At 43.9% G+C, this 20,405-nt stretch overlaps 1 protein-coding gene across 1 annotated transcript in view; it reads left to right on the plus strand.

The window, feature by feature from the left end:
- Positions 1-20,156, plus strand: part of cntn5 (contactin 5) — a 237,460-nt gene extending 217,304 nt beyond the window's left edge. Inside the window, exons 20-21 of the mRNA XM_031796937.1 lie at positions 5,720-5,888; positions 18,995-20,156. Coding sequence (XP_031652797.1) covers positions 5,720-5,888; positions 18,995-19,107 — 282 coding nt within the window. The 3' untranslated portion in view covers positions 19,108-20,156. The remainder of the gene's footprint in view (positions 1-5,719; positions 5,889-18,994) is intronic.
- The last annotated feature ends 249 nt before the right edge of the window (positions 20,157-20,405 follow it).

Genomic DNA, 20,405 nt, shown 5'->3' on the forward strand with positions numbered 1-20,405 from the left:
GTAGCCATGTTGGTCTATTGTACTTCAAACTATGTGAAGGCAGGTTGCTTAGGATTCAAACCTTCTCAAACTGACTACATCCATATGAAAAACATTCCAAAGATAAATATATCTAGCTAGCCTGCTTCTTTGTAGCTTGCTTCTCATCTGACTGGTGTTAGCTAGCCTGCTACTAGCTAGCTGCTTTTGTGCAGCAACCGAGTTGCTGGTCTCGGTTTTTAGAAAAGGTAGCACATTGTTGGTTCTTAATGGACATAAATTAGCATGTGAGAGTGATAAATTACACATACTGTGGGGTGGCAGGTAGCCTCGTGGTTAGAGTATTGGGCAAGAAACTGAAAGGTCGCTGGATCGAATCCCTGAGCTGACGCGGTAAAAATGTGTCATTCTGCCCCTGAGCAAAGCAGTTATCCCACTGTTCCCCAGTAGGCTGAAAATGTAAATAATAATTTGTAACTGACTTGCCTAATTAAACAAAGGTTGCATTTTATACTTTTTAATAGTCTCAGTTTAATCCAACGTCTAGAATTTCAGCTAACGTTAGATTGGCATAGTAAATACTCTGAGAACTCAATTGATAACTACCACTTAAAAAATCGGGTGTGTTTTTCTCGGTAATGACTGGACGGCTCATGATGAGAGGTGGAGAGTTTGTTGTGTGCTTCCAATCACGTTGATTTGACATTGGTGTCAAATTGGATTAGATTTGATGGTAGGGAGATTTTTATTTATTAACCGTAGCTTCAACCAATGCCATACTATTGGCCCTAGCTTCAACCAATGCCATACTATTGGCCCTAGCTTCAACCAATGCCATACTATTGGCCCTAGCTTCAACCAATGCCATACTATTGGCCCTAGCTTCAACCAATGCCATACTATTGGCCCTAGCTTCAACCAATGCCATACTATTGGCCCTAGCTTCAACCAATGCCATACTATTGGCCCTATCTTCAACCAATGCCGTACTATTGGCCCTAGCTTCAACCAATGCCATACTCGGATGGGTCCACAGTGTCTCCTGACCCCTCCTGTCTCAGCCTCCAGTATTTATGCTGCAGTAGTTTATGTGTCGGGGGGCTAGGGTCAGTGTGTTATATCTGGAGTACTTCTCCTGTCCTATTCGGTGTCCTATGTGAATCTAAGTGTGCGTTCTCTAATTCTCTCCTTCTCTCTCTCGGAGGACCTGAGCCCTAGGACCATGCCCCAGGATTACCTGACATGATGACTCCTTGCTGTCCCCAGTCCACCTGGCCGTGCTGCTGCTCCAGTTTCAACTGTTCTGCCTTCTTATTATTCGAACATGCTGATCATTTATGAACATTTGAACATCTTGGCCATGTTCTGTTTTAATCTCCACCCGGCACAGCCAGAAGAGGACTGGCCACCCCACATATGCTCTCTCTAATTCTCTCTTTTTTTCTCTCTCTCTCGGAGGACCTGAGCCCTAGGACCATGCCCCAGGACTACCTGACATGATGACTCCTTGCTGTCCCCAGTCCATCTGACTGTGCTGCTGCTCCAGTTTAAACTGTTCTGCCTTATTATTATGCGACCATGCTGGTCATTTATGAACATTTGAACATCTTGGCCATGTTCTGTTATAATCTCCACCCGGCACAGCCAGAAGAGGACTGGCCACCCCACATAGCCTGGTTCCTCTCTAGGTTTCTTCCTAGGTTTTGGCCTTTCTAGGGAGTTTTTCCTAGCCACCGTGCTTCTACACCTGCATTGCTTGCTGTTTGGGGTTTTAGGCTGGGTTTCTGTACAGCACTGAGATATCAGCTGATGTACGAAGGGCTATATAAATTGATTTGATTTGATACTATTGGCCCTAGCTTCAACCAATGCCATACTATTGGCCCTAGCTTCAACCAATGCCATATTATTAGCCCTAGCCTCAACCAATGCCATACTATTGGCCCTAGCTTCAACCAATGCCATACTATTGGCCCTAGCTTCAACCAATGCCATACTATTGGCCCTAGCTTCAACCAATGCCATACTATTGGCCCTAGCTTCAACCAATGCCATATTATTAGCCCTAGATTCAACCAATGCCGTAGCTTCAACCAATGCCATACTATTGGCCCTAGCTTCAACCAATGCCGTACTGTTGTGGGCGCTATCGCCTCCACAATAATATAGCCACCTAATCAACCCCAGCTTACTCATCCAACCCCTCTCACCTTCCCTGCTACTTTTCCTTTGATTGTTGCTGTAAACGAGAATGTGTTGTCAACTTCTCAGTGATCTTACCTGGTACAATACACCTTATACATCAAATCAAATCAAATCAAATTTATTTATATAGCCCTTCGTACATCAGCTGATATCTCAAAGTGCTGTACAGAAACCCAGCCTAAAACCCCAAACAGCAAGCAATGCAGGTGTAGAAGCACGGTGGCTAGGAAAAACTCCCTAGAAAGGCCAATACCTAGGAAGAAACCTAGAGAGGAACCAGGCTATGTGGGGTGGCCAGTCCTCTTCTGGCTGTGCCGGGTGGAGATTATAACAGAACATGGCCAAGATGTTCAAATGTTCATAAATGACCAGCATGGTCGAATAATAATAAGGCAGAACAGTTGAAACTGGAGCAGCAGCACAGTCAGGTGGAAGTTGAAACTGGAGCAGCAGCATGGCCAGGTGGACTGGGGACAGCAAGGAGTCATCATGTCAGGTAGTCCTGGGGCATGGTCCTAGGGCTCAGGTCAGTTGAAACTGGAACAGCAGCATGGCCAGGTGGACTGGGGACAGCAAGGAGTCATCATGTCAGGTAGTCCTGGGGCATGGTCCTAGGGCTCAGGTCCTCCGAGAGAGAGAAAGAAAGAGAGAAGGAGAGAATTAGAGAACGCACACATAGATTCACACAGGACACCGAATAGGACAGGAGAAGTACTCCAGATATAACAAACTGACCCCAGCCCCCCGACACATAAACTACTGCAGCATAAATACTGGAGGCTGAGACAGGAGGGGTCAGGAGACACTGTGGCCCCATCCGAGGACACCCCCGGACAGGGCCAAACAGGAAGGATATAACCCCACCCACTTTGCCAAAGCACAGCCCCCACACCACTAGAGGGATATCTTCAACCACCAACTTACCATCCTGAGACAAGGCTGAGTATAGCCCACAAAGATCTCCGCCACGGCACAACCCAAGGGGGGTGCGCCAACCCAGACAGGATGACCACAACAGTGAATCAACCCACTCAGGTGACGCACCCCCTCCAGGGACGGCATGAGAGAGCCCCAGCAAGCCCCATACTATCCAGACACAGACAATCTGCCTTTAGCCAACACCATTACCACTTTAGAGCCAGTAACCACAGGCCTAGCACACGTTTATGTATTATTAGTTCTGGCAGAGTGACCCACTGAATTAACATAGCTAACATGTATACAACAATAGGAAGGCTATTGCAACTGAAACATTGTGTATGTGGCTGCAGGAATAAGACAGTGTCTGTAGAAACATAGGGCTTTTCTTTCTGTTATCTTGTGTAATGTATTCTCCTCGTCATGGAACCAAGGTTATATTCACAATTGGAGATGTTGTGCTCAAATCTTATAAAGATAGGAGTCGTGAAACTCGGAAGAAATAGACGTTCTTTACTCACAAATAATGTCATTCATTTAGATATATGATATCAGCAGTCTCAACCATATTGTTGTTTGTGTCCAACTGGAGGGGTTATTGGCTCAGGAGGGGTTATTGGGTCAGGAGGGGTTATTGGCTCAGGAGGGGTTATTGGGTCAGGAGGGGTTATTGGGTCAGGAGGGGTGTGTCCTGCTGGAGGGGTTATTGGGTCAGGAGGGGTTATTGGGTCAGGAGGGGTGTGTCCTGCTGGAGGGGTTATTGTGTCAGGAGGGGTTATTGTGTCAGGAGGGGTGTGTCCAACTGGAGGGGTTATTGGGTCAGGAGGGGTGTGTCCAACTGGAGGGGTTATTGGCTCAGGAGGGGTTATTGGGTCAGGAGGGATTATTGGCTCAGGAGGGGTTATTGGCTCAGGAGGGGTTATTGGGTCAGGAGGGGTTATTGTGTCAGGAGGGGTGTGTCCTGCTGGAGGGGTTATTGGGTCAGGAGGGGTTATTGGGTCAGGAGGGGTTATTGTGTCAGGAGGGGTTATTGTGTCAGGAGGGGTTATTGGGTCAGGAGGGGTGTGTCCTGCTGGAGGGGTTATTGGGTCAGGAGGGGTTATTGTGTCAGGAGGGGTGTGTCCTGCTGGAGGGGTTATTGGGTCAGGAGGGGTTATTGTGTCAGGAGGGGTTATTGGGTCAGGAGGGGTTATTGGGTCAGGAGGGGTTATTGTGTCAGGAGGGGTTATTGTGTCAGGAGGGGTTATTGTGTCAGGAGGGGTTATTGTGTCAGGAGGGGTTATTGGGTCAGGAGGGGTTATTGTGTCAGGAGGGGTTATTGGGTCAGGAGGGGTTATTGGGTCAGGAGGGGTTATTGTGTCAGGAGGGGTTATTGGGTCAGGAGGGGTGTGTCCTGCTGGAGGGGTTATTGGGTCAGTAGGGGTTATTGTGTCAGGAGGGGTTATTGGGTCAGGAGGGGTTATTGTGTCAGGAGGGGTGTGTCCTGCTGGAGGGGTTATTGGGTCAGGAGGGGTTATTGGGTCAGGAGGGGTTATTGGGTCAGGAGGGGTTATTGGGTCAGGAGGGGTTATTGTGTCAGGAGGGGTTATTGTGTCAGGAGGGGTTATTGGGTCAGGAGGGGTTATTGGGTCAGGAGGGGTTATTGTGTCAGGAGGGATTATTGGCTCAGGAGGGGTTATTGGGTCAGGAGGGATTATTGGCTCAGGAGGGGTTATTGGCTCAGGAGGGGTTATTGGCTCAGGAGGGGTTATTGTGTCAGGAGGGATTATTGGCTCAGGAGGGGTTATTGGCTCAGGAGGGGTTATTGGGTCAGGAGGGGTTATTGTGTCAGGAGGGGTGTGTCCTGCTGGAGGGGTTATTGGGTCAGGAGGGGTTATTGGGTCAGAAGGGGTTATTGTGTCAGGAAGGGTTATTGTGTCAGGAGGGGTTATTGGGTCAGGAGGGGTTATTGGGTCAGGAGGGGTTATTGTGTCAGGAGAGGTTATTGGGTCAGGAGGGGTTATTGGGTCAGGAGGGGTTATTGGGTCAGGAGGGGTTATTGGGTCAGAAGGGGTTATTGTGTCAGGAGGGGTTATTGTGTCAGGAGAGGTTATTGGGTCAGGAGGGGTTATTGGGTCAGGAGGGGTTATTGGCTCAGGAGGGGTTATTGGGTCAGGAGGGGTTATTGGCTCAGGAGGGGTTATTGGGTCAGGAGGGGTTATTGGGTCAGGAGGGGTTATTGGGTCAGGAGGGGTTATTGTGTCAGGAGGGGTTATTGGGTCAGGAGGGGTTATTGGGTCAGGAGGGGTTATTGTGTCAGGAGAGGTTATTGGGTCAGAAGGGGTTATTGTGTCAGGAGAGGTTATTGTGTCAGGAGGGGTTATTGGGTCAGGAGGGGTTATTGGGTCAGAAGGGGTTATTGGGTCAGGAGGGGTTATTGGGTCAGGAGGGGTTATTGGGTCAGGAGGGGTGTGTCCAACATGTATAATTATTTGATTAATTAATTACCTGATTTATTGATCGATGAATTGGTTAATTGATTGATTGTTTGTTTGTGTGTCTGAATACAGGTGTCGAGTGGGCTTGAGATGAGCTTGTCCACCGTTAATTAATTGATTTATTTATTGTCCTGCTACAGGTGTTATTGAGCCAGGAGGGGCGTGTCCACCATCAGGTAATGAGGACCATCACCCCCTCGGCTGTCCTCTCTCTCCCTGAGGGGGGCACATACATCATTGAGGTGCGGGCCGTGAGTGAGGGGGGAGAGGGAGCAACCAGCTCCCAGGTCAGAGTACTCACCTCTTCAGGTAAGACAGACACTGAGCCCAAATCAAACTAATGTGCTTCTGTAATTACTAGCGTGTTTCAATTGGTCAAATACAGTCACAGCATGGCTGTTGGAGGACTGGAACCTACTGTTACTTCCAGGTCACCTTATATGTACAGTATATACAGTGTATTCAGAAAGTATTCAGACAGTAATCGACACATAATACCCCATAATGGGAAATTGTAGCAAATGTATTCATCAAAAAACTGGAACAAAAATACCTTATTTAGATATGTATTCAGACTCTTTGCAATGAATTTAGTTCAGGTGCATCCTATTTCCATTGATCATCCTTGAGATGTTTCTATAACTTGATTGTCCACCTGTGGTACATTCAAATGATTGGACATGATTTGGAAAGGCACACACCTGTCTACTGTATATATGTTTCTCATTGGCTGAGAGTCCTTTAGGTGCCTTTTGGAAAACTCCAAGCGGGCTGTTATGTGGCTTTAACTGAGGGGTAGCTTCCATCTGGCCACTCTGCCATAAAGGCCTGCTTGGTGGAGTGTTGCAGAGATGGTTGTCCTTCTGGAAGGTTATACCATATCCACAGAGGAACTCTGGAGCTCTGTCAGTGACCATTGGGTTCTTGGTCATCTCCCTGACCAAGACCTTTTCTACCCCCATTGCTCAGTTTGGCCAGGCAGCCAGCTCTAGGAAGAGTATTGGTGGTTCCAAACTTCTTCCATTTAAGAATGATGGAGACCACAGTGTTCTTGGGGACCTTCAATGCTGCAGAAATTTTTTCTTCCCCAGATCTGTGCCTTGACACAATCCTGTCTCGGAGCTCTACGGACAATTCCTTCGACCTCAGGGCTTGGTTTTTGCTCTGACATGCCGTCAACTGTGGGACCTTATATAGACAGGTGTGTGCCTTTCCAAATAATGTACAATCAATTTAATTTACCACAGTTGGACTCCAATCAAGTTGTAGAAACATCTCAAGGATGATCAAAGGAAACAGGATTGACTTAAGCTCAATTTTGAGTCTCATTTTCATGACTACTCCCTCTCCTCCTCTCTGCTCTCATTGTCGCCAGTTTACTTATTGTTACACACACCTGTCACCATCGTTACGCGCTCCTGCGCCTCATGAGACTCACCTGGACTCCATCACTTCTATGATTACCTCTCCTGTATCTGTCACTCCCTTTGGTTCTTTCCCCAGCCAGTATTAGTTGTGTTTCTCATGTCCAGACGCTACTCTTGTTTTGTATTGTTCCATGTTTTTTGTATTATTAAATTCACCCCTGTGTTTGATTCCTGACGCCCAGCATCTGCGTTACAGAATACAGCCGAAACAAATGGAAGCAATAGTGATAAAAAAAAAAAAATTTGGGCTGGTGACGTCGGGTACAAGGGCCACTGTCGAAGCAACCGGGGATGCCTCAGATGGCTCGTCAGGCTTCCATGCCTCACCTGTATCGTCAGGTTCTCAAGCCTTGGTTGGCTCATCAGGCTTCCATTGTCAATGCAACTGGGGATACCTCAGCCATCCCATCAGGCTTCCAAGCCTCAGCTGGTTCGTCAGTCTCCCGCGCCTCAGCTGGCTCGTCAGTCTCCCGTAACTCTGCCTGTTCGTCAGGCTCCTGCGCCTCAGCCGGTTCATCAGGCTCCCGCGCCTAAGCCGGTTTGTCAGGCTACCGCTACCGCAGCCGGTTCATCAGGCTCCCGTGCCTCAGCAGGTTCGTCAGGCTCCCGCAACTCAGCCGGTTCCACTGGTTCCCGTTCCTCAGCCGGGTTTACAGGCTCCCGTGCCTCAGCAGGTTCGTCAGGCTCCCGCAACTCAGCCGGTTCCACTGGTTCCCGTTCCTCAGCCGGGTTTACAGGTTCCCGCGCCTCAGCTGGCTCTTCAGGTTCTCGCGCCTCAGCTGGCTCTTCAGGTTCCCGCGCCTCAGCTGGCTCTTCAGGTTCTCGCGCCTCAGCTGGCTCTTCAGGTTCCCGCGCCTCAGCTGGCTCTTCAGGTTCCCGCGCCTCAGCTGTCTCTTCAGGTTCCCGCGTCTCAGCTGGCTCTTCAGGTTCCCGCACCTCAGCTGGCTCTTCAGGTTCCCGCGCCTCAGCTGGCTCTTCAGGTTCCCGCACCTCAGCTGGCTCTTCAGGTTCCCGCGCCTCAGCTGGCTCTTCAGGTTCCCGCGCCTCATCAGAGGTGACCTTCCTGCTCCTGGTCATTGGGACCATTCCTCTGGTAGGCGTCCTGCGGCCTGAGCCACGCATCAGGGAGGGGGTACTGTCATGTCTACTCCCTCTCCTCCTCTCTGCTCTCATTGTCGCCAGTTTACTTATTGTTACACACACCTGTCACCATCGTTACGCGCTCCTGCGCCTCATGAGACTCACCTGGACTCCATCACTTCTATGATTACCTCTCCTGTATCTGTCACTCCCTTTGGTTCTTTCCCCAGCCAGTATTAGTTGTGTTTCTCATGTCCAGACGCTACTCTTGTTTGTATTGTTCCATGTTTTCTGTATTATTAAATCCACCCCCTGCTCTTGCTTCTTGACTCGCAGCGTCTACATTACACTCATATCAATGGGTCTGAATTTAAAAATATGCTATTTTATATATGTTTTCGCTTTGTCATTATGGGGTATTGTGTGTTGATTGATGAGGAAAAACATGTTTTAAATCAATTTTAGAAAAAGGCTGTAACATAACAAAATGGAAAATGTCAAGGGGTTTGAATGCTTTCAGAATTAACTGTATGTAGAAGTTACTTCCAGGCAGACTGGAACAAAAGACTGGAACACCAGGCTGGGGTTAATAAACAGACTGGAACACCAGGCTGGGGTTAATAAACAGACTGGAACACCAGGCTGGGGTTAATAAACAGACTGGAACACCAGGCTACGACTAATAAACAGACTTGAACACCAGGCTACGACTAATAAACAGACTTGAACACCAGGCTGGGGTTAATAAACAGACTGGAACACCAGGCTACGACTAATAAACAGACTGGAACACCAGGCTGGGGTTAATAAACAGACTGGAACACCAGGCTACGACTAATAAACAGACTTGAACACCAGGCTGGGGTTAATAAACAGACTGGAACACCAGGCTACGACTAATAAACAGACTTGAACACCAGGCTGGGGTTAATAAACAGACTGGAACACCATGCTGGGGTTAATAAACAGACTGGAACACCAGGCTAGTATTAAATAACAGACTGGAACACCAGGCTAGTATTAAATAACAGACTGAAACACCAGGTTGGGGTTAATAAACAGACTGGAACACCAGGCTAGTATTAAATAACAGACTGGAACACCAGGCTGGGGTTAATAAACAGACTGGAACACCAGACTGGGGTTAATAAACGGACTGGAACACCAGACTAGGATTAATAAACAGACTGGAACACCAGGCTGGGGTTAATAAACAGACTGGAACACCAGACTGGGGTTAATAAACAGACTGGAACACCAGACTAGGATTAATAAACAGACTGGAACACCAGGCTGGGGTTAATAAACAGACTGGAACACCAGACTGGGGTTAATAAACAGACTGGAACACCAGACTGGGGTTAATAAACAGACTGGAACACCAGGCTGGGGTTAATAAACAGACTGGAACACCAGACTGGGGTTAATAAACAGACTGGAACACCAGACTAGGGTTAATAAACAGACTGGAACGCCAGACTGGGATTAATAAACAGACTGGAACACCAGGCTAGGACTAATAAACAGACTGGAACACCAGACTATGATTAATAAACAGACTGGAACACCAGGCTATGATTCATAAACAGACTGGAACACCAGGCTAGGATTCATAAACAGACTGACTGGAATATTATCTCTACTAGATGCTGTTTCTTCTCCTCCCCTGTTTTTCCTCCCCTGTTTCTCCTTCTCCCCTGTTTCTCCTCCTCCCCTGTTTCTCCTCCTCCCCTGTTCTCCTACCCTGTTTCTCCTCCCCTGTTTCTCCTCCACTGTTTCTCCTCCTCCCCTGTTTCTCCTCCCCTGTTTCTCCTCCACTGTTTCTCCTCCTCCCCTGTTTCTCCTCCCCTGTTTCTCCTCCTCCCCTGTTTCTCCTCCTGCCCTGTTTCTCCTCCTGCCCTGTTTCTCCTCCTGCCCTGTTTCTCCTCCTCCCCTGTTTCTCCTTCTCCCCTGTTTCTCCTTCTCCCCTGTTTCTCCTCCTCCCCTGTTTCTCCTCCACTGTTTCTTCTCCTCCCCTGTTTCTCCTCCTCCCCTGTTTCTCCTCCTCCCCTGTTTATCCTCCTCCCCTGTTTATCCTCCTGCCCTGTTTCTCCTCCCCTGTTTCTCCTCCTGCCCTGTTTCTCCTCCTGCCCTGTTTCTCCTCCTCCCCGTTTCTCTTCCTCCCCTGTTTCTCCTCCCCTGTTTCTCCTCCCCTGTTCTCCTCCTGCCCTGTTTCTCCTCCTCCCCTGTTTCTCCTCCTCCCCTGTTTATCCTCCTCCCCTGTTTCTCCTCCTGCCCTGTTTCTCCTCCTCCCCTGTTTCTCCTTCTCCCCTGTTTCTCCTCCTCCCCTGTTTCTCCTCCTCCCCTGTTTCTCCTCCTGCTCTGTTTCTCCTCCTCTCCTGTTTCTCCTCCTCCCCTGTTTCTCCTCCTCCCCTGTTTCTCCTCCTCTCCTGTTTCTCCTCCTGCCCTGTTTCTCCTCCTCCCCTGTTTCTCCTCCTCCCCTGTTTCTCCTCCCCTGTTTCTCCTCCTCCCCTGTTTCTCCTCCACTGTTTCTCCTCCTCCCCTGTTTCTCCTCCCCTGTTTAACCACAGCCTCAGCCAAGTTTCCCTTTGCTAATACACTTTTAATTAACCACCTGCACACACACACACACACATCATTGCGCGCGCACCCACACACACATTATGTTATTCTATCGTCGTGGGGATCTAAAATATATTTATATCAAATATCCTATTTTACTTTAACTTCAACCCTAACCCAAACCTAACTTCTAACCCTAATCACTAACCCCTTACCCTAACCCTAATCACTAACCCCTTACCCTAACAACTAACCCCTTACCCTAACCCTAACCTAAAACCTAACTCCTAACCCTAATCACTAACCCCTTACCCTAACGCTAATCACTAACCCCTTACCCTAACCCTTTACCCTAACCCTAACCCAAACCTAACTCCTAACCCTAATCACTAACCCCTTACCCTAACCACTAACCCCTTACCATAAACGAAACATGACTCCTAACCCTAACCACTAACCCCTTACCCTAAACCAAACCTAACTCTTAACCCTAATCACTAACCCCTTACCCTAACCCTAATCACTAACCCCTTACCCTAACCACTAACCCCTTACCCTAACCCAAACCCTTACCCTATCCCTAATCACTAACCCCTTACCCTAACAACTAACCCCTTACCCTAACCCTAACCTAAAACCTAACTCCTAACCCTAATCACTAACCCCTTACCCTAACGCTAATCACTAACCCCTTACCCTAACCCTAATTCTAAACCTTACGCTGAACTTAACTCCTAACCCTAATCACTAACCCCTTACCCTAACCACTAACACCTTACCCTAACCCTAACCCAAACCTAACTCCTAACTCTAATTGCTAACTCCTTACCCTAAACCAAACCTAACTCTTAACCCTAATCACTAACCCCTTACCCTAACCCTAATCACTAACCCCTTACCCTAACCACTAACCCCTTACCCTAACCCTAACCCAAACCTAACTCCTAACCCAAACCTAACTCCTAACCCTAATCACTAACCCCTTACCCTAACCACTAACCCCTTACCCTAACCACTAACCCCTTACCCTAACCCTAACCCGAACCTAACTCCTAACTCTAATCACTAACCCCTTACCCTAACCACTAACCCCTTACCCTAACCCTAACCCAAACCTAACTCCTAACCCAAACCTAACTCCTAACCCTAATCACTAACCCCTTACCCTAACCCTAACCCGAACCTAACTCCTAACCCAAACCTAACTCCTAACCCAAACCTAACTCCTAACCCTAATCACTAACCCCTTACCCTAACCACTAACCCCTTACCCTAACCACTAACCCCTTACCCTAACCCTAACCCTAACCCGAACCTAACTCCTAACTCTAATCACTAACCCCTTACCCTAACCACTAACCCCTTACCCTAACCCTAACCCAAACCTAACTCCTAACCCAAACCTAACTCCTAACCCTAATCACTAACCCCTTACCCTAACCCTAACCTGAACCTAACTCCTAACCCTAATCACTAACCCCTTACCCTAACCCTAATTCTAAACCTTATGCTGAACCTAACTCCTAACCCTAATCACTAACCCCTTACCCTAACCACTAACCCCTTACCCTAACCCAAACCTAACTCCTAATCACTAACCCCTTACCCTAACCACTAACCCCTTACCCTAACCCTAACCCAAACCTAACTCCTAACTCTAATCACTAACCCCTTACCCTAAACCTAATTCTAAACCTTACGCTGAACCTAACTCCTAACCCTAATCACTAACCCCTTACCCTAACCCTAACCCAAACCTAACTCCTAACTCTAATCACTAACCCCTTACCCTAACCATAATTCTAAACCTTACGCTGAACCTAACTTCTAACCCTAATCACTAACCCCTTACCCTAACCACTAACCCCTTACCCTAACCCAAACCTAACTTCTAACTCTAATCACTAACCCCTTACCCTAACCCTAATTCTAAACCTTACGCTGAACCTAACTCCTAACCCTAATCACTAACCCCTTCTAACCCTAATCACTAACCCCTTACCCTAACCACTAACCCCTTACCCTAACCCAAACCTAACTTCTAACTCTAATCACTAACCCCTTACCCTAACCCTAATTCTGAACCTTACGCTGAACCTAACCCCTTACCCTAACCACTAACCCCTTACCCTAACCCTAACCCAAACCTAACTCCTAACCCAAACCTAACTCCTAACCCTAATCACTAACCCCTTACCCTAACCCTAACCCGAACCTAACTCCTTACCCTAACCCTAACCCAAACCTAACTCCTAACCCAAACCTAACTCCTAACCCTAATCACTAACCCCTTACCCTAACCACTAACCCCTTACCCTAACCACTAACCCCTTACCCTAACCCTAACCCGAACCTAACTCCTAACTCTAATCACTAACCCCTTACCCTAACCACTAACCCCTTACCCTAACCCTAACCCAAACCTAACTCCTAACCCAAACCTAACTCCTAACCCTAATCACTAACCCCTTACCCTAACCCTAACCCAAACCTAACTCCTAACTCTAATCACTAACCCCTTACCCTAACCATAATTCTAAACCTTACGCTGAACCTAACTTCTAACCCTAATCACTAACCCCTTCTAACCCTAATCACTAACCCCTTACCCTAACCACTAACCCCTTACCCTAACCCAAACCTAACTTCTAACTCTAATCACTAACCCCTTACCCTAACCCTAATTCTGAACCTTACGCTGAACCTAACTCCTAACCCTAATCACTAACTCCTTACCCTAACCCTAATTCTAAACCTTACGCTGAACCTAACTCCTAACCCTAATCACTAACCCCTTACCCTAACCCTAATTCTGAACCTTACGCTGAACCTAACTCCTAACCCTAATCACTAACTCCTTACCCTAACCCTAATTCTAAACCTTATGCTGAACCTAACTCCTAACTCTAATCACTAACCCCTTACCCTAACCTTAATTCTAAACCTTATGCTGAACCTAACCCCTAAGCTTAAAATAGCCTTTGTCCTTTTGGGGAATTAGGAAATGTCCCCACGAGGGAGAATTTTCCTTGCACAGCCAAGTTAGTCTCAAACAAGACAAATGTTAAGTTTACCATCATTTGTAGAAACACAGGTAACAAGCTTTTTAGTCCAAACACACATAAACGTGCATTTTATTCTATCTCTGCCAGACGAAAGATTCATTTCTGCAATTTCAGAGCCCCTGAGAGTTAATGTCAACAATTAGCATTCTTCAAACAACTGTGGGTGCTTGCGAATTATTTTAGATTAAATTGTGTCTGTGAGAAGAAACCAGTCCTGACAAAAATTATTTTCTGTTTATCGAAAATGTTTGGATTTATTATAGCACAGGCCTGCCTGTCATAATGTTGTTATTACCTTCGTCTGCTGTCTACTTAGTCTTGTTGTTTAACTAGCCGGTTGTCTAATTAGTCTGTTGCGCTGTCTAATTAGCCTGCTGTCTAATTAGTACGTTGTCTAATTGGTCTGTTGTCTAATTGGTCTGTTGTCTAATTGGTCTGTTGTCTAATTGGTCTGTTGTCTAATTAGTCTGTTGTCTAATTAGTCTGCTGTCTAATTAGTCTGCTGTCTAAATAGTCTGCTGTCTAGTCTGTTTTCTAAATAGTCTGTTGTCTAATTAGTCTGCTGTTTAATTATTTTGCTGTCTAATTAATCTGCTGTCTAATTATTCTGCTGTCTAATTAATCTGCTGTCTAATTAGTCTGTTGTCTAATTAAACGGCTGTCTAATTAGTATGTTGTCTAATTAATCTGCTGTCTATTTAGTCTGTTGTCTAATTAATCTGCTGTCTAATTATTCTGTTGTCTAGTCTGTTGTCTAATTAATCTGCTGTCTAGTCTGTTTTCTAATTAGTCTGCTGTCTAATTAGTCTGCTGTCTAGTCTGTTTTCTAAATAGTCTGTTGTCTAATTAGTCTGCTGTTTAATTATTTTGCTGTCTAATTAATCTGCTGTCTAATTATTCTGCTGTCTAATTAATCTGCTGTATAATTAGTCTGTTGTCTAATTAATCTGCTGTCTAATTAGTCTGTTGTCTAATTAATCTGCTGTCTAATTAGTCTGTTGTCTAATTAAACGGCTGTCTAATTAGTATGTTGTCTAATTAATCTGCTGTCTATTTAGTCTGTTGTCTAGTCTGTTGTCTAATTAATCTGCTGTCTAGTCTGTTTTCTAATTAGTCTGCTGTCTAATTAATTTGCTGTCTAGTCTGTTTTCTAATTAGTCTGCTGTCTAATTAATTTGCATTAGTCTGCTGTCTAATTAATCTGCTGTCTAGTCTGTTATCTAATTAGTCTGCTGTCTAATTAATCTGCTGTCTAGTCTGTTATCTAATTAGTCTGCTGTCTAATTAATCTGCTGTCTAGTCTGTTTTCTAATTAGTCTGCTGTCTAATTAATCTGCTGTCTAGTCTGTTTTCTAATTAGTCTCCTGTCTAATTAATCTGCTGTCTAGTCTGTTTTCTAATTAGTCTGCTGTCTAATTAATCTGCTGTTTAGTCTGTTTTCTAATTAATCTGTTGTCTAATTAATCTGCTGTCTAATTAATCTGCTGTATAATTAGTATGTTGTCTAATTAATCTGCTGTATAATTAGTTTGTTGTCTAATTAATCTGCTGTCTAATTAGTCTGTTGTCTAATTAAACTGCTGTCTAATTAGTATGTTGTCTAATTAATCTGCTGTCTATTTAGTCTGTTGTCTAATTAATCTGCTGTCTAATTATTATTTTGTCTAATTAATCTGCTGTCTAATTATTATTTTGTCTAATTAATCTGCTGTCTATTTAGTCTGTTGTCTAATTAATCTGCTGTCTAATTATTATTTTGTCTAATTAATCTGCTGTCTAGTCTGTTTTCTAATTAATCTGCTGTCTAGTATGTTTTCTAATTAGTCTCCTGTCTAATTAATCTGCTGTCTAATTAATCTGCTGTATAATTATTTTGCTGTCTAATTAATCTGCTGTCTAATTATTCTGCTGTCTAATTAATCTGCTGTATAATTAGTCTGTTGTCTAATTAATCTGCTGTCTAATTAGTCTGTTGTCTAATTAATCTGCTGTCTAATTAGTCTGTTGTCTAATTAAACGGCTGTCTAATTAGTATGTTGTCTAATTAATCTGCTGTCTATTTAGTCTGTTGTCTAGTCTGTTGTCTAATTAATCTGCTGTCTAGTCTGTTTTCTAATTAGTCTGCTGTCTAATTAATTTGCTGTCTAGTCTGTTTTCTAATTAGTCTGCTGTCTAATTAATTTGCATTAGTCTGCTGTCTAATTAATCTGCTGTCTAGTCTGTTATCTAATTAGTCTGCTGTCTAATTAATCTGCTGTCTAGTCTGTTATCTAATTAGTCTGCTGTCTAATTAATCTGCTGTCTAGTCTGTTTTCTAATTAGTCTGCTGTCTAATTAATCTGCTGTCTAGTCTGTTTTCTAATTAGTCTCCTGTCTAATTAATCTGCTGTCTAGTCTGTTTTCTAATTAGTCTGCTGTCTAATTAATCTGCTGTCTAGTCTGTTTTCTAATTAATCTGTTGTCTAATTAATCTGCTGTCTAATTAATCTGCTGTATAATTAGTATGTTGTCTAATTAATCTGCTGTATAATTAGTTTGTTGTCTAATTAATCTGCTGTCTAATTAGTCTGTTGTCTAATTAAACTGCTGTCTAATTAGTATGTTGTCTAATTAATCTGCTGTCTATTTAGTCTGTTGTCTAATTAATCTGCTGTCTAATTATTATTTTGTCTAATTAATCTGCTGTCTAATTATTATTTTGTCTAATTAATCTGCTGTCTATTTAGTCTGTTGTCTAATTAATCTGCTGTCTAATTATTATTTTGTCTAATTAATCTGCTGTCTAGTCTGTTTTCTAATTAATCTGCTGTCTAGTATGTTTTCTAATTAGTCTCCTGTCTAATTAATCTGCTGTCTAGTCTGTGTTCTAATTAGTCTGCTGTCTAATTAATCTGCTGTCTAATTAATCTGCTGTATAATTAGTCTGTTGTCTAATTAAACGGCTGTCTAATTAGTATGTTGTCTAATTAATCTGCTGTCTATTTAGTCTGTTGTCTAATTAATCTGCTGTCTAATTATTCTGTTGTCTAGTCTGTTGTCTAATTAATCTGCTGTCTAGTCTGTTTTCTAATTAGTCTGCTGTCTAATTAGTCTGCTGTCTAGTCTGTTTTCTAAATAGTCTGTTGTCTAATTAGTCTGCTGTTTAATTATTTTGCTGTCTAATTAATCTGCTGTCTAATTATTCTGCTGTCTAATTAATCTGCTGTATAATTAGTCTGTTGTCTAATTAATCTGCTGTCTAATTAGTCTGTTGTCTAATTAATCTGCTGTCTAATTAGTCTGTTGTCTAATTAAACGGCTGTCTAATTAGTATGTTGTCTAATTAATCTGCTGTCTATTTAGTCTGTTGTCTAATTAATCTGCTGTCTAATTATTCTGTTGTCTAGTCTGTTGTCTAATTATTCTGTTGTCTAGTCTTTTGTCTAATTAATCTGCTGTCTAGTCTGTTTTCTAATTAGTCTGCTGTCTAATTAATTTGCATTAGTCTGCTGTCTAATTAATCTGCTGTCTAGTCTGTTATCTAATTAGTCTGCTGTCTAATTAATCTGCTGTCTAGTCTGTTATCTAATTAGTCTGCTGTCTAATTAATCTGCTGTCTAGTCTGTTTTCTAATTAGTCTGCTGTCTAATTAATCTGCTGTCTAGTCTGTTTTCTAATTAGTCTCCTGTCTAATTAATCTGCTGTCTAGTCTGTTTTCTAATTAGTCTGCTGTCTAATTAATCTGCTGTCTAGTCTGTTTTCTAATTAGTCTGCTGTCTAATTAATCTGCTGTCTAGTCTGTTTTCTAATTAATCTGTTGTCTAATTAATCTGCTGTCTAATTAATCTGCTGTATAATTAGTATGTTGTCTAATTAATCTGCTGTATAATTAGTTTGTTGTCTAATTAATCTGCTGTCTAATTAGTCTGTTGTCTAATTAAACTGCTGTCTAATTAGTATGTTGTCTAATTAATCTGCTGTCTATTTAGTCTGTTGTCTAATTAATCTGCTGTCTAATTATTATTTTGTCTAATTAATCTGCTGTCTAGTCTGTTTTCTAATTAATCTGCTGTCTAGTATGTTTTCTAATTAGTCTCCTGTCTAATTAATCTGCTGTCTAGTCTGTGTTCTAATTAGTCTGCTGTCTAATTAATCTGCTGTCTAATTAATCTGCTGTATAATTAGTCTGTTGTCTAATTAATCTGCTGTCTATTTAGTCTGTTGTCTACTTAATCTGCTGTCTAATTATTCTGTTGTCTAATTAATCTGCTGTCTAGTCTGTTTTCTAATTAGTCTGCTGTCTAATTACCTGCTGTTTAGTCTGTTTTCTAATTAGTCTGTTGTCTAATTAATCTGCTGTCTAATTAGTATGTTGTCTAATTAATCTGCCTTCTAATTAATCTGCTGTCTAATTAATCTGCTCTCTAGTCTGTTTTCTAATTAGTCTGCTGTCTAATTAATCTGCTGTCTAGTCTGTTTTCTAATTAGTCTGCTGTCTAATTAATCTGCTGTCTAGTCTGTTTTCTAATTAGTCTCCTGTCTAATTAATCTGCTGTCTAGTCTGTTTTCTAATTAGTCTGCTGTCTAATTAGTCAAACAGAATATACTGCAGCTCTGTAATGCTGTTAGTCCAAGCTTGATATGCAAATTGTAGGTCTAATTGTTACATTTTATAAAATCATGAAACTTGGTACACATCATTTCACTTCACTGATGGCATTATAGTGAATCGGAGCAATCTTCAATTTGGATCAGGGTTGGAGTCAATTCCATTTAAATTCCAGTCAGTTTGGAAAGTACACTGACATTCCAATTTCAAATCTCTTCAATGCTTTTTAACATTTTTGGAATTGGAATTTTGGTTATTTTCTGAATTGACTGGAATTGAAATTTAATTTACCCCAACTCTGGTCGGGATTCCAGGCTACATGTTGTCTGTTGCTCCCCAACCCTGGTATGGACTCACTAATGACTAGATGTTCTCTCCCCCTGTCTACTCCCACCCCCAATCCCCTGTTTACCCCATCCCTCTATCCCTGTGTCTATCCCCATCCCCATCCCCATCTCCCTGTCTACCCCATCCCTCTATCCCTGTGTCTATCCCCATCCCCATCCCCCTGTCTACCCCCATCCTCGTCTCCCCATCCCTCCACCCCTTTCTTCCATCCCTCCATCCCCCATCTATATGTCTACCCCAATTCCCCCCATTCCCCCATCCCTCCACCCCTGTCTCCCCACTCCTTCATTCTCCCTGTCCCCCTCGTCTTCCCGTCCCTCCACCCCTCCATCCCTCTAAACCCAGGTGTCCGAGCAAAGAGTGGCCAGTGTTCGGTTCACAGCCTGCTACCGTGGGGCCTGCCATGGACTACTGCTCTGCTCCTCTCCTTTCCTCTGGTGCCTTCAGCTTCCTGGTGAGGCCTACACAGAGAGACTTCCTCCCTCGCTCCTCCATCCCGCCATCCTCCTATACATGGAGGGACCTCTTTCATCCCTCCCTTCCTCAGACGGTCTGTTTTCTCTGACCTTATCCATAAGCCAACCAGGCCTGGGGCCTGCCGAGGACATCCATTTTTGACACCAACAAACCAATGGATGGTCAAAAAATAACATTAATTTATTTTATTTAAGTATCCATTTTTCAGGAGCTGAACGAAACATTATTTGTGAAAACATGTTTTCCCACATCACTTGTGTTGTTCTGTAACTGTACATTGTTGTGGAAATACTTTTTGTTTAATAATTTATGTGCGCCTCAAAGGGCACCCTATTCCCTATATAGTGCCCTATGGGCCTGGTCAAAAGTAGTGCACTATGTAGGGAATAGGCTGCCATTTGGGAAGCAATTTACTTTAACTTTATGGGCCGTTGTTTTCTTACCTGTCGACTGGCCTCTAACTGCTTCCAGGCCACCAAAGCCATGAGGCTCTATAGAGTGTGAACAATTCCCTGAAAGCTGCTGCTGAGGCAGTTTGGCTGTCTGGCTGTCTCTGTCCGACTGTCTGGCTGTCTGTAAGGCTGTAATACTGGGATCAGCCTGATTCAGCCTCTCTTCTCATTAGTTATCTGTATCCATGTAGTCCTTGGCTGCCTAACAAGCAGCAGCTCAGTAGAGATCAGTGTTTCCTTATTCATACAGAGTGAAGTGAAAGAATAAACATGTTTTATAGTACCCAAGAAATGTTACTACTTCCAGACTAGCTTTTTGTACATTGTGTTACCTTTAGAAACAAAACAAAAAAGTGAGTGGTGTGTGTTTCAGCTAGGTCACGGTTTCTGTTTTTCTGATAGCAAAGAGCAATGCTTTTCAGCACATGTGTTGGACTGCTGGATGTATCAGAGGTAAGGTGAGGCAGGTATACCTGTCCTCACCTGTAGTGCCCAAACACATCTTTAGACAAAGACTTGATAAGTCTGTGGAGACTCATTGGTGTCAGTACAAATAAATGTGATGTATATTTTTTAAATGGTTGTCTGTCTATTTTTTTATTACCTTTATTTAACCAGGCAAGTCAGTTAAAGAACACATTTTTATTTTCAATGACGGCCTAGGAACAGTGGGTTAACTGCCTGTTCTGGGGAAGAACGACAGATTTGTACCTTGTCAGCTCGGGGGTTTGAACTTCCAACCTTCCAGTTACTAGTCCAACGCTTTAACCACTAGGCTACCCTGCCGCTATCTGTCTTCACTATATATGTTTTTAACTGGTTGCCTG

This window comes from Oncorhynchus kisutch, linkage group LG18 (genome assembly GCF_002021735.2).
Source record: "Oncorhynchus kisutch isolate 150728-3 linkage group LG18, Okis_V2, whole genome shotgun sequence".
Taxonomy (NCBI): Eukaryota; Metazoa; Chordata; class Actinopteri; order Salmoniformes; family Salmonidae; genus Oncorhynchus; species Oncorhynchus kisutch.